Genomic DNA, 13,047 nt, shown 5'->3' with positions numbered 1-13,047 from the left:
AGCAAAAGTTGTCTTATGCTAATATTTTGATTTAATAGCCAATTTGTTACAACCTGAAAAATCCATCTAAGAAGCTGTATGCTTACTTGTCAGCTACTCATTCCAAAAACATGATATGTAATGGAAAGAGGATAGTTATCTTGAATAGTAACTGTGTTCACCATTTTGAGATTCATGTGTACTCTCAACTTACAATTCTTTTTGGGCACTACAACAATTTGAAGTACCCAATCAATGCCCTCTATCTCAAAAATGAATGCAGCTTCCTTCAACTTATCAATCTCTTTCTTGACCTTCTTTGCAAAGGTTCATTGTAAGTATATGGATGTTGTCTGTTTGGCTCAACATCTGGCTTAAGAGGAATTGTATGCTAACAAATTGCAGGATCAACCCCTTTAAAGTCCTTATAAGACCAGGCAAACACATCCTTATACTCCTTGAGCATCTTGATCAATAGCTTTTCTTCATCAGAAGATAGATCGGTAGCAATATAAGCCGGCTTGGGCTCTTCACCTGGCTTTGCTAGATATATCTTCTTAGCATCCTTAGGTTCACCATAATATTTCCTTGGCTGTGCCTTTTTTCTAATGGGCTACTCAACAAGAATGTTGTGGTACTAAAATAATGTACTTTTTTTAGTGGGAGGGTACACTTAATCCATCCTTCTCTAATTTTTTCTCGTCCTCACTTTCCATCTCCATCATCCACACCTCTTTCAAGGTCTGTTTCAACTCGTGATACTTTTTCCTTGTCTCAACTTTTGTCTATCTAGGCTCACCAAAGTCATCAACTGCCTTAGATATGTCCTTGGGTGGCCTAGTGGCTTTTTTCTTCTTACGTGCTATACTATTCTTTTGAGGGAATGTAGAAATTTTCCTTGACATCTTGTCCTTTATGTAATCATATCCTCTGACAAGCATCGAATAAGAAATATTTTCCTATTTTCTCCTCTCGGCTAGAGTATTTTCCATGTAATTATCCATGGTAAAATCCCTAATAGAAATTTTGTCTTGGATATGCAAACATTGTACACTAGTCTCTAGCTCTCGTGTTGCATCATCATCCGTTTTTCCTTCACGATCGTCTTGTTCTTGAAGCCCGTTTAGAATGCAAAATGGAATAAAGTCGAGACCATTCTCTTCACAAAACTCTGTCGGGGTGATTTCATTGACACACATCTCTAAGGTGGCCAAAATTTGAGTCCAGTCCATGGGTTCCATTATCTCTTTTGGGAATGATTCAAGTATATAATTAGAATCTTCAAATGACCTCTCCCCTTATATTCCTCTTTTGTAAGGCTTTCACATTTAGAAGCTCCACATATCCATAGGTGGGCTTTAGAATTCAGCCATTGTATGAGAATGTATAAAAAATGGAAATTTCTGACTCTGGAGAAAAAAATTGCGCTTTTTTTCTTGTCTATCAGTTTATGACCTGATTTTCACTCCATATTTTTCATAGGCTTGCAACACACAGTTGTGATTGCAATCATGCCTCAATTCCAATTTTATTGCTTTATGATGGTCTTTGGCATGCACTTAACCAATTTTCTATCGCTTTTTGACTAGGACTTGGTTTATTCTAGTGCAAAAAATCCAAATTTCAATTTTGACTTTATAGGGGTAATCCTTGCATCAAGGTCTCCTTGTCATCCAAATCTTGACAAAAAATTCTCTCTCCAACAGGTAGTCAAGAAAAAAATTATACTTTTTTCTTCTACTCTTTCTTTTGGCAACTTTTTGCAGTTTTTTCCAATTCCAATGTTTTGCCCTCTTAAAAAAGTACACTCACCAAGTTTCACAGTGTTTGAACAACTAGATTGAATTTAATCCCAATTTTAGCAATTTTTCCAAGTTTCAGAGCTAGGATTTGACCTCACACTCAAACTATTTATCCAAACTCACTTTTGATTTGAGTGTTTTCTTTCTTGGGTTAGGAATCACCTTTTTCCCAAGTTTTATCAAGTTTTGATCCCTATAGCAGATGGTTAGGAAAAAAATGTTATTTTTTTCTTTCCTTCCTTCCCTTAAGTCCAATTCGGTTTCTACAATTGAATTGTACTTAGCAGTATCAAGCAATGTTACACATCCACTTTTGGTCAATCTTGATTGTATCCACAATCCATTGTGCTCTCATCACGCTTCTTTTCAGCTCAAATCTTTGTGTGTGTGAGTTTCCCTAATCAAGTATACAATTTTCTAGCACAAACTAGCTTCCAAGAATCCAATGAATACATGTGCTCAGGCAAGATTCAAAGTTTTGACTTCTGGAATTGTCTTTTAGAAAAATTGCGCTTTTTTAAAAATAATTATCCATATGTGCTCTATTTTTCTTCTTTTTTCAACTCTTGTGCTTCTATCTCCTTCTATTAACCACAATGGATGGCATGTATCCTATTTTGATCTTGTAAGTTGGAGTCAATATGTTTAGGACCTTATCAACACCATGTCACTTGGCTCTTGCAGAAAAATCAACTCAAATCAAGAACTTACTACACAAAACCTTGAAATTTATGTTTTCTTACGTTTTCTAGCCTAGTGCAAACTCCGCTGCTCTTGCAACTAACAGAGGTACACACCAAGCTTCACACTTACTCTCAACACTCTACCCTATTTCTTTATCATTTTTATGGCGAGAAACTTGCCTCATAAAACACAAAGGTCAAGGATACCTCGATGTCTACTCCTAATATATTTTATCTAATTAGCTTAGCTCAAGTAACTTTGCCGGTTTTGTATGTACCCACACTAGAATAGGAACTCATTCTTCGACAACGGCGTCAATCTCTGGGTATGTCACTATCACCACCTATCACATCTCCACAAAGAGACAGACCCAAGACTATAATGTCAATCTTAAAAAGCAAGTGACTCGACTAGAGGGTGTCAATCTCTCATCGGAACACAATACCCTCCGTCAAATCTATCTACGTGCGCTATAATTACGAAAAACCTGGTCTTTCTCTCAATGATTCATTCACGCATAAACATGCAAATTTAAATCAACTCCAAACAACACCTAACTTAGTAGGCACGATTCTTGCAAGGTCAGAAGCACTTTTGACCATCAAGTCCTAAATTTGCACTCTAAAAAAAAGTAATTTTTTACATGTGCAAATTTCAGGTCACTAAATCTGGAGTTTAATTCGCCTAACAGGTGCTTTGAGGTGCTAGGATTCGGATTTAACAGTCAAATACGTGAAGTGACATTCAAAACGAGAGATATATCACCTGAAAGGTCATGGGAGTAGATGCTCGAATCTCGCGATACGCTTGCAATATTGATGTTCATGCATAGAACTCTTCGAGGCTAACACAATGGTGTTCTTAGAATTTCAGTATAATGATCGCGCGATGCAGTGCAAATAGGCAAAGACACAATAGGAAGAGTCGACAAAGGACATACAGAGAGAACCTTATTTGCTTGCTTTCATTAAGAATAATGATCCCCCAAAACTTTACAAACATTGCTTTTTATACCCTAACTAATGGTCTTATATGTAAAAGGGCTGAACTGCTTCAAAAGCAGATTAGGATACAATTTGAAAACTCATCGCCCTGAATTCTTCATACATACAAGTAGACAAATATTTAACTGCTTTTTGGCAGATAAGTATAATCACTTTCTATTACAAGAGTTTAAAAGTCCTTTCAACATTTTCTTGTCAGAATCTTCCAACATGGAGGAAACATATCTCACTGTGCAACCTACTGCTTCTTCAAACATCCAATTTTTTGAGAAATCTAGTGATAAAGGCAAGAAGAAGAAGAGATGTCATTAATGTAGGGCAAATGATCATCTCATCAAACAATGTCGTAAGCTTAAGGCTAAAGATGTGATGTACCTCAATTTCTTTTCTCAATAAAATTTATGTTCACTAAGGCTTTAATTCTAAAGTTAAGAGCATTATCAAGTTTTTTAATAATTATGGTCTGTCCAAAACGATCGGGTCTAAATTCGGAGGTCGTATGTGTAAGTTATCTTAATTCCATGTTTTAAACCTTTTATATCTCCTTACAGTTCTTTGTCAACATTTATATATGTGTGTGTAGCAAGTAGGTGATAGCAATGATGGAAGATGAGAGGATCTTGTGTATAATTAGAGCTTAGAGAAGGTTTCAGGCTTTCCCTTTCATCAGCATACCATTATGTTGTATGTTAAACTATTAGATATATTACATATTAGATAGATATAGTATAATAATATATTATATAGTTACATAGTATATACTAAGAAGTAAGATATATGCATGTGGTAGCATCCTTCTCATGGGTACATCTATTCAAAGGCCCATTATCCAACTTTACAGTCTCCTCCCCTTTTTTTGTGGAGGGGGAGGGTGAGCGCTGGTGGACGAAGCAAGCTCTTGAGTGGTAGTAGGAGAGCACTGAATAGAGGGACCCATGAGTGGGAGAGGATGTACAGGATAAATATACAATTGGCAGAACTTGCAAAGGGGGAGGGGGTTTAAACAAAACACAAAAATCTGTATTGGCTAGCTTAGCATGCAGTTATGTGGAGATAGTACACTTGGCAACAAGTAGGGAAAGAACAACAAAGCTCAAGAAACTTTGGCCTGCATAACCAGATGATGCATACATCGCTTTAAGGGAGTGCATCAACACAATCCTAGCGCGGCTTCATAAACTTTGGGGCCTTTACCTCAGAGAACTCTCTCACTTGGGCACCAATGCATCAACCCACTCAGATAGCACTTTGGTGGAGTCATTTAGCAGGACTTCCTGCTGCTTATTGATGCTTGGATGGGACTAGTACTCCCGAGTATGCAATAAGGTGAATTTAAGCCAGCTTCACTTCATAGACCTGTAGATTAAAATCAACAAAAGTACTCTCAAACATGTGACCTATAAGGGAAGCCATAACCTCAAATCTCCAGCAGCATACATCCTCCAGAGCCTGAGCGAGAGCAATTACCTCTTACCTCGCCCTGCCCACGCCATTCTGGTTGTTCCCTTCTCCGGTATGAGCCTGGCGCACCTCACATCTAGATTAACAAGGGGATCTATGGACAAACGTAGCACTGCCTTTTTCTCTCCCTCCCTCCTGCCCCAGCTTACCCTGCCCTTTCAATGGACAAAGGTCACATTTGGCCTTAGCGAAAAGTCTTAACACCCACCTCTCATACATACATAACTCTCAGGCACAAAAGAACCATTCTTGAAAGGCATAAATTACGGTTTTCCCGGCACTGAACATCACAAAATCTATTTATCTCGTCAAGCCTCCTCACCTACAATGGCCACTTTACCTTGCTTTCACAATTTTCAAATATAGTGTGATCAACATGATTTACCAATTAGAGTTGCACTTCAGCTAAAACCTTATTATTCCCCCATCCAGAAGACATGTGCAGAAGAAAGCAAACCTAGCAAATTTTCCGGAACGTTCTTTGCTACTGAATGTCACCACAAAAAGCTTCCCTACTCCAACCACCTTATCATTCTCCCATCAAGAGGACAATCAGAAAGCATCCTGTTTAGAAATGAAATGCATCCTCGTTTTCCTGGAGCATTCATTCACTGCTGATAGTCATAGTAATAGCACTTTCCTGCTTTCAAAACGTGCAGGCGGTCTTCACCTTTCACTATTACTTTATGCTTCTCTATTTTTGACATTAGTGCGGTAGCAGCATGGCAATCCCCACATACCCACATGTACCTCGAGACGGGTAAATAAATCTGTTGTGGTGTATTACGATTGCACTGACAAAGAAAAAAAATTGGAATCGAGGGAAAAAAATTGTGAGAGCAAATTTGGGGAGTATCCATCATTCACTTTAAGCTCAACATCTTGCAATTTCACATAAATTTGTCTGCCTTGTGTATGATTGGTATCCCCAACAAATATATTTCCACACATCAACCCAGCAGCTACATCCTGGCTACTTCCAAACGGCATTTTCTTATTTTCATGTGTTCAACAATTCTGCCTCCTCCTGCATGCCAGCAGCTGCATAAATATTACTCATAAGGACATACGCTACTGCATCAGATTGGTCTAGTTGTACTGCAAGCTCAAAGGCAAACCTTCTAAGCTTCACATTTCCCCATTCTTGACAAGCACCTAAAAGAGCGGACCAAAATGGAGGATGATCAAGCGGTGGCATCATCCTAATTACTCTCATAGCTTTGTCAAAAAGCCTTGCACGTCCAAAAAGATCAACCATGCAAGTGTAGTGGACTTCGTTTGGTGCAATACCATAGTTTTTCCTCGTGTTATCAAAGTACATTTGGCCCTCAACCACTAGACCTGAGTGACTGCATGCATTTAGCATATTAATAAAAGTGATTGCATTTGGCGAGATGCCCTCCTGTTCCATCCATCGAAAGCAGTCGAGAGCTTCCTTGGCCAGCCCTTGTTGGGCATATCCTCCTATGAGCGCATTCCAAGAGACCACGTTTGGAGAGAAGCCCTCACTCCGCATACGCAGAAAACAGCTCAGAGCTTCGTGGACATGCCCTTGTTGGGCATACCCTGCAATAAGCGCATTCCAAGACACTGCATCCAGAACACGAAGCGTGTCAAAAACTGTTCGTGCTTTCAAAGGTACACCACATTTGGCATACATGTCGACTAAAGCATTGCCGAGCACGACATTGCTTTTCAACAACCCTTGACTAATAATCACATCATGAATTTGTATGCCCGTTTCAACATCTTGTTTAATGCTGCATGCCTTTAAAATGCAAGCATATGTGACCGCATCCGGAGAGAAGCCCTCCCTCTGCATTCGTTGGAAACAATCTAAAGCTTCCTGGCCCTGCCCCTGTTGGGCATATCCTGCAATCAATGCATTCCAAGAGACCGCATTCCGTACAGAAAGTGCATCACAAACTTCGTGTGCTTTCAAAGGTACGCCACATTTGGCATACATGTCAACCAAAGCATTGCCAAGCACAATGTCATTTTTCAGCAGCCCCTGGCTAACAATATCATCGTGAACTTGTTTTCCCATGTCAACATCTTGCATAACGCCGCATGCCTTTAAAATGCAAGCATATGTGACCCCATCTGGAGAGTATCCCTCGCTCCGCATTCGCTGAAAAGAGTCCAGAGCTTCCTGGCCCTGACCCTGTCGGGCATATCCTGCAATAAGTGCATTCCAAGAAATCACATCCTGTACAGGAAGCCCATCAAAAACTTTTCGTGCTTTCAAAAGTACACCACATTTGGCATACATGTGGAACAAAGCATTTTCAAGCATGACATTTTTTTTCAACTGCCCCTGACTAACAATCATATCATGAATTTGACTGCCTATGCTACCATATTGCATAATCCCGCATGCCTTCAAAATACAAGCATATGTGACCTCATTTGGAGAGACCCCCCCACTCCACATTCGCTGAAAACAGTCCAGAGCTTTCTTGCCCTGTCCTCGTTGGACATACCCTGCAATAAGAGCAGTCCAAGAGATTACATCCCGCACATGGAGCTCATCAAAAACTTCTTGTGCTTTCAAAAGTACACCACATTTGATGTACATGTGGAACAAAGCATTGCCGAGTATTATATTGTCTCTCAACAGCCCCTGACTGACAATCGCATCATGAATTTGTTTGCCCATGTCAACGTCTTGCATGATGCCACATGCCTTCAAGATGCAAGAATAGGTGAATGCATCTGGAGAGAGGCCCTCCCTTTGCATCTGATGAAAGCAATCTAGAGCTTCTTTGCCATGCCCATGTTGGGCATACCCTGCAATAAGTGCATTCCAAGCGACGACATCCCGGACAGGAAGCTCATCAATGACTTGTTGTGCATTGACAAGTGCACCGCACTTGGCATACATACTGACCAACATGTTCCCTAAGTAAGGGTCCTTCTGAAGTAACCCACTAGCACGAATATCAGCATGTATCCTACTGCCTTGGTACAAATCCTTCTTCTTAGCACAGGCTTTTAGTGAGGTTATAAACAGAAGTCTCATTACTGTTACCAGGGGATTTGGAGCTGCTCTGTGAACAACAATTTTTCTTCACAAACAGCGAATTTGAGTAATGAGTGTTTGAGTGCCACAGTGCTAGACAGAAATCCCTGCAAACTTTGAAGCAAAGTAGAGTAAAATCCTTCAATTTTAGGGGGTAAGTGTTTAGAGCGGTCGTCTGCAGACGGGCCGTCTGACTGCCACATAGCACCCATGGTCGCATGCTGTGAGCTGCTATTTTGAGGTCGCAGTGAGAGGTGCTGCGGGAGGGTGGTAAAAGAACCCAGAGGCAGTTGAACTTTGTAGCTCAAATCCACTATATGGCACGCAGTTAAATGGAGGGAATCAAGGGGGGGGACAAAAAAGAGTCAAAAATGGAGGGCATGCGGGCCGTCGATTTTCGCGAACGACGATTAGTAAATTCGAGAAAAATAGTAGATTCAAAAAAATTGGTAAAGTCAAGTGAGGGAGAGGAACGAGGCTAATAAATGATGATAGAATAATATCGCTTTTGGAAGTAAGAACCTGAAAAGTGAAAAAATGTGGTCATTAAATGCAAGAATATGCTCACAGCCTCACATTATGATCATTTTGGAGGTAGTGTGAGACATCAAGCACAAGAAGAACTTATGTTCAAAAATGGTAAAATCGGGCTGTTTTGTAAATTTGGGTGGGATGTGGTGTGTTTTTTTCCTTCTCTCATCCTAATTACACCTCAACTGAATACTTATTCCCTTTTTTCTTTCCCCCTTCCACTCTTCTCTATTGTGGTCATGTAGTGGTATGTTGAAACGGATGATGCGGATGACGACTTTGGCATCCAGGGAAGCTCCTATACTAGCTCAAGTGAAGAAGAAGATAATGCACACGAACATACACAAAATGAACAGGACCCTGCTAATGCCAATGTTGAGGACTCCATGTCAGTGGATGTGCTCAACGTATATCTTTCAAGTACTGCTCATTTGATATAGATGCATATAGTTTAATTGATCACATCACTCAATGAGGATATCTCCATGTCTTCGCATACACTCAAAAATGATTGATCATAGAGGGATGCTTGATCTTAAGAAGTGACGGAAAATGAAAGAGACATTTTGCTTAAGAGAAGAAGAAAATGGTTCACTTTGTATTTGTCTCAAACTCAAGCCATCCATGAGAATTGTGTGTGTGGAGGATTGGCAAACCATTGTTGAGGGTGGGCACCACATAGATGGCTCATCTTGTCATAGAGATCTTGCCAATACACTTGATACATTGAAGTCCACATGGTGCATTGATACCCGTCGCTATGGGATTCCCATATCCTACGTCAAATATTTTGTCAACTCTTGTGGATGTACCCATCAAAAGGAGACTAACATGGCGTCTCAATGCAAGTTTGATCTTAACACGGTTCCATCTTATGTAATAAGTACATTCAAAACCAATTTGGATTTTCAACTAGAGCAACTAATGATTGAGTACAAAGTAAGATTAGTTATGGCGCGATATGCAAGGAAGCATCATTCTACAACTCTTGTGATTGACTACATTTGTCATAGAGGTGGAAAGCCAGAGCGCCACGGTTCAGAGAAGAAGAGAATTAGAACATAAAAAAAATGTGGTTGTCCATTCAAAGTTCAAGTGCAAAGCAGTGTTGATAAAGATGAGGTTACTATTTAGATTTACCCTAATCATGATGGCCATGTCATGGGTAGTAGAAGTGTCTCTATCATTTGCCAGTGCATCCATCGATTGTGAAATGTTGTGCTGAGGATTTGTTTGATATCGGTAGCTCTCGTCATGTTGCACAAATGTCATTATCTAAGGAAAGGTATCAAAGGGAGAGAACTACCATGCTTGATCAAATCATGTTTCGGTTCTTTATGATTTTGAAGGAGGTTCAAATGTTGTCCTGTCAACAACGCATTGAAGGTAGGCTCAACCTTAATTTTTTGCCATTTATTGAGGTGTGTATCACTACTTTTATTTATTGTGGTCGTGTGTACAGGTAGAATCCCTAATGATGATTGGGCAACCATGCATAGTGAGGTTGCAGCTTTACAAAAACAAAAAAAGGTTGTAAATCTACCGCTTCTTCTCCATCGGTATCTCGCTAGTATTCTATTGACACATTTTAGAATCATAATCCATTCTAGTAATAAGTATCACCAAAAGCACAAGCTCACGATATACTTACCCACTTTTTTGGTGTGCGATTATTCACACCACCTTTGATCAATAACTTCATGATAAGCCTGATGTAGTAACCACAATCCTTAGTATTTGCTTGCTTTGGCATCTAAACATAAAGAAAAAAATGCCACGTACAAAACTTGTATAGAAGCCAAATCATCAAAATTTTTCTCAACACAATACCACATATACCTCCATTGTTCTAACATGACAATTTTCCAAATCTAAAAGCTCTTTTTTGAAACCTAGATGTGATGTATAAGATCCAAAATACTGCAAAACTCTAAAAGCACAAAATATCACTATCTTATTTGAACCCTAAACCGACACCACAACAATGTAGAGGAGAACTACACATACCTCTTCAAGGGGGTAATATACCGATCAATTTCTCGCAAGGCAAGAGAGTCAAAGAGCAAAATTGCACTCTTGTTTTTTTGTAAGCGAGACGCATGCCATACATGGCAATTGAAAAATACAACAAGCGTCCAATGGCCTCTGTCAAAAGGCATTTGCACAATATATGTAAAAGTTGAGGTAAACACATATAAATCAATCATCCATTAGTAGCATCTCCATACTCATCTACAATCGAAAAAAAAGTGAACATGCGATTGGAAAGGTCGACTCTGCCATAGTAGTTTCCCATTGCCCTCTCACTAGGCAAGGTTTGAACAAAATACAACCACAAGCTATCAATGAACTAAACATGATTGAGAGACTCCTCTTCAAAAATATGCTCCATCCACCTACAAAGTCATGGCCTTATTATGCTACATATTCGTAAACCATTCAATCAAAAATCAACTCTAACAAGAAACACTTACATGCCAAAGAAATTGAGTGCACGTGAACTTGCCCTCTTGCTTGTAATTTCACTTGCAAGTTTGGCATCATCTGTTATCTCAAGTCCATATCTGATGAGCAAAATTGGATGGGAATACCCTTAGAAGATCTATTAAACATAGGTCACTCATTACATACTATGTCAAAAAGGAAATGAACCATTATATGGAAGAGGGCATACCGTGGCGTGTTTGAGCCCATCAAGAGGTCATGCGCATAAATACTCCCACTTGGAGAAGAAATGTCTATATGTATTTGGATTTTGCCTTTACCATTTTTCATTGGCGACATGATCACCTCATTTTGCTTAATGGAATAGAAAGAAAACAAAACAAAAAAGTTAAAAATTGAAAATAAAGCCGTGACAATTTATGGGTACAAAGTAATAAAACAACCAATACTTAGCAAATTACCGGAGATATGGTTTGGGGATGTTCCTCATCCTCCATTTGTGATGTATATTCATCTTCACTCTCCATACTCTTAGTAGTGAGAGAGCATTATCCTCATGTTCTAAATCCATCTCCTTTTCTTTGTCTTCCTCATGTTTGTTATTCTTGTATTTTCTTGACTAGAGAGACATTTAAGCATGCAAACAATCTTAAACTTAGAATTTTATACATAAGACATGATTATGAAAGCATTGAAGCAAAGAATGAGAGCATCTCTTACCATCCTCTTGTATCCTTTTGCAATATTTGTTTTCATCTTTGCAACTCGAGTTGGCATGTCACTCTCCCACTTTGTCATTTCATCTTGCACATGGTTCGCAAACCATTCTTCGTATGCCATCTTTTGGAAGGAAGATCTTAAGCGCCATCTCTTCTCACCATTTGCATTGAGATATTTTAAATGCTTCTTTCGGGCAAGTTTTATGCGAGCCTCAATGCTTTGAAACCGCGTTTTGGCTTATCTATGGTACTGTGATTCATTAGCCTTGACTACCCTTTGGTCTCCCCGTGGCTCTACAATGAACATCGACGATAAGACCATGACGCTCTATGATATGGTGGATAAGGTCAATGCGTTTCTCCCATGCTCTATTCCACTTTAGATAGGTTTCGTCTACTCGATAATAGCGGACAAATACCCATCTCTTTCCCTAAACTCCTCAATGAAGAGATGCTTTGCGTAGACATTAATAGGCATTCTCATCTCATATTATCTCTCTCACTCTCTCTCTCTCTCTCTCTCTCTCTCTCTCTCTCTCTCTCTCTCTCTCTCGCCCACTCTTTATCCAATATATACACAACACCATAAAAGGATAAATTTAATCACATCATATTTCACAATGTTCATTCTCTCAAAAAATGTAGATTGAAGAAGAGGTGTGTCGATCATATCATGATCTCTGATACGTATGCATCAACATCTCGTTGTGAATGCGAAGAGGAAGACTTGCCTCTCCTCTTCATGAGGCTTCATTTTGCTTAACAATTTTGATTAGATGTCCCCTTTGATGCCATCTTCACATCTCCAGTCTTTGCGGGTACTGAGGCTTTTTGTAAGCCTTTGCTCGAGTGAGACCGTCGTGGAGCTTTGCGGGGAGTCATCCTCTTGCAATTTGTCAATTTTTTGACAAGCACACAAACAATTGAGCTTGACGACGGCTTCAATGCAATCCTCAATCCATTCCACCCAATCTTTATCTATTCCACCGGCTCCCTCTCACGCGGCCCTACTCTCCTCACAGCACGTGACCTTGCCTTATGTCGTCTCACTATGGCCTTTTTCCCATGCTTTATGAACGACGAATGTAACGGGAGTGAAGATGGCTTGAATCCTCACAGTGAAGGTGAAGTGAGGGCCGATAAAGGGAGTGTCAGAAAGGAAAGAAGGCATGCGGGCCATAGGAGTAAATTCAAGCTGTGTTCTTAGTAAATTTGGGATGCGGTGCTCTGTGTGTTTTGGCCTATGGTTAATGAAGTTAGGAAATGCAGAGGTAGTGGGCTCACTACTATGGCGAGGAAGAAAACACAGAGTAACAAGTTACGTTCCAAGTGAGCAAGAATGTCACGTTGCAGCCAGGGCAGCCCTCCTCTCTCGCATCTAAACGTGCAGCCTCAGAATT

At 39.8% G+C, this 13,047-nt stretch overlaps 1 protein-coding gene and 1 pseudogene across 1 annotated transcript; both read right to left on the bottom strand.

The window, feature by feature from the left end:
- Window positions 1-4,462: 4,462 nt before the first annotated feature.
- Window positions 4,463-8,264, bottom strand: LOC147451508 (pentatricopeptide repeat-containing protein At3g53360, mitochondrial-like). Its single transcript, XM_086520398.1, has one exon. It carries the CDS (start codon window positions 7,950-7,952, stop codon window positions 5,931-5,933), a length of 2,022 nt encoding a protein of 673 aa, XP_086376524.1. The 5' UTR covers window positions 7,953-8,264; the 3' UTR covers window positions 4,463-5,930.
- A 1,758-nt stretch (window positions 8,265-10,022) lies between these two features.
- LOC147451507 (uncharacterized) lies at window positions 10,023-11,796 on the bottom strand (annotated as a pseudogene).
- Between the last annotated feature and the right edge of the window lie 1,251 nt (window positions 11,797-13,047).

This window comes from Adiantum capillus-veneris, chromosome 9 (genome assembly GCF_014529385.1).
Source record: "Adiantum capillus-veneris isolate H3 chromosome 9, ASM1452938v2, whole genome shotgun sequence".
In the NCBI taxonomy this organism is placed as follows: domain Eukaryota; kingdom Viridiplantae; phylum Streptophyta; class Polypodiopsida; order Polypodiales; family Pteridaceae; genus Adiantum; species Adiantum capillus-veneris.
The sequence above is the reverse complement of the archived record's forward strand: the minus strand, read 5'-3'. Positions and strand labels throughout refer to the sequence as shown.

Excerpts from the sequence above, each read along its gene's own strand:
- LOC147451508 (XM_086520398.1), bottom strand. The coding sequence starts at position 7,952 with ATGAGACTTCTGTTTATAACCTCACTAAAAGCCTGTGCTAAGAAGAAG.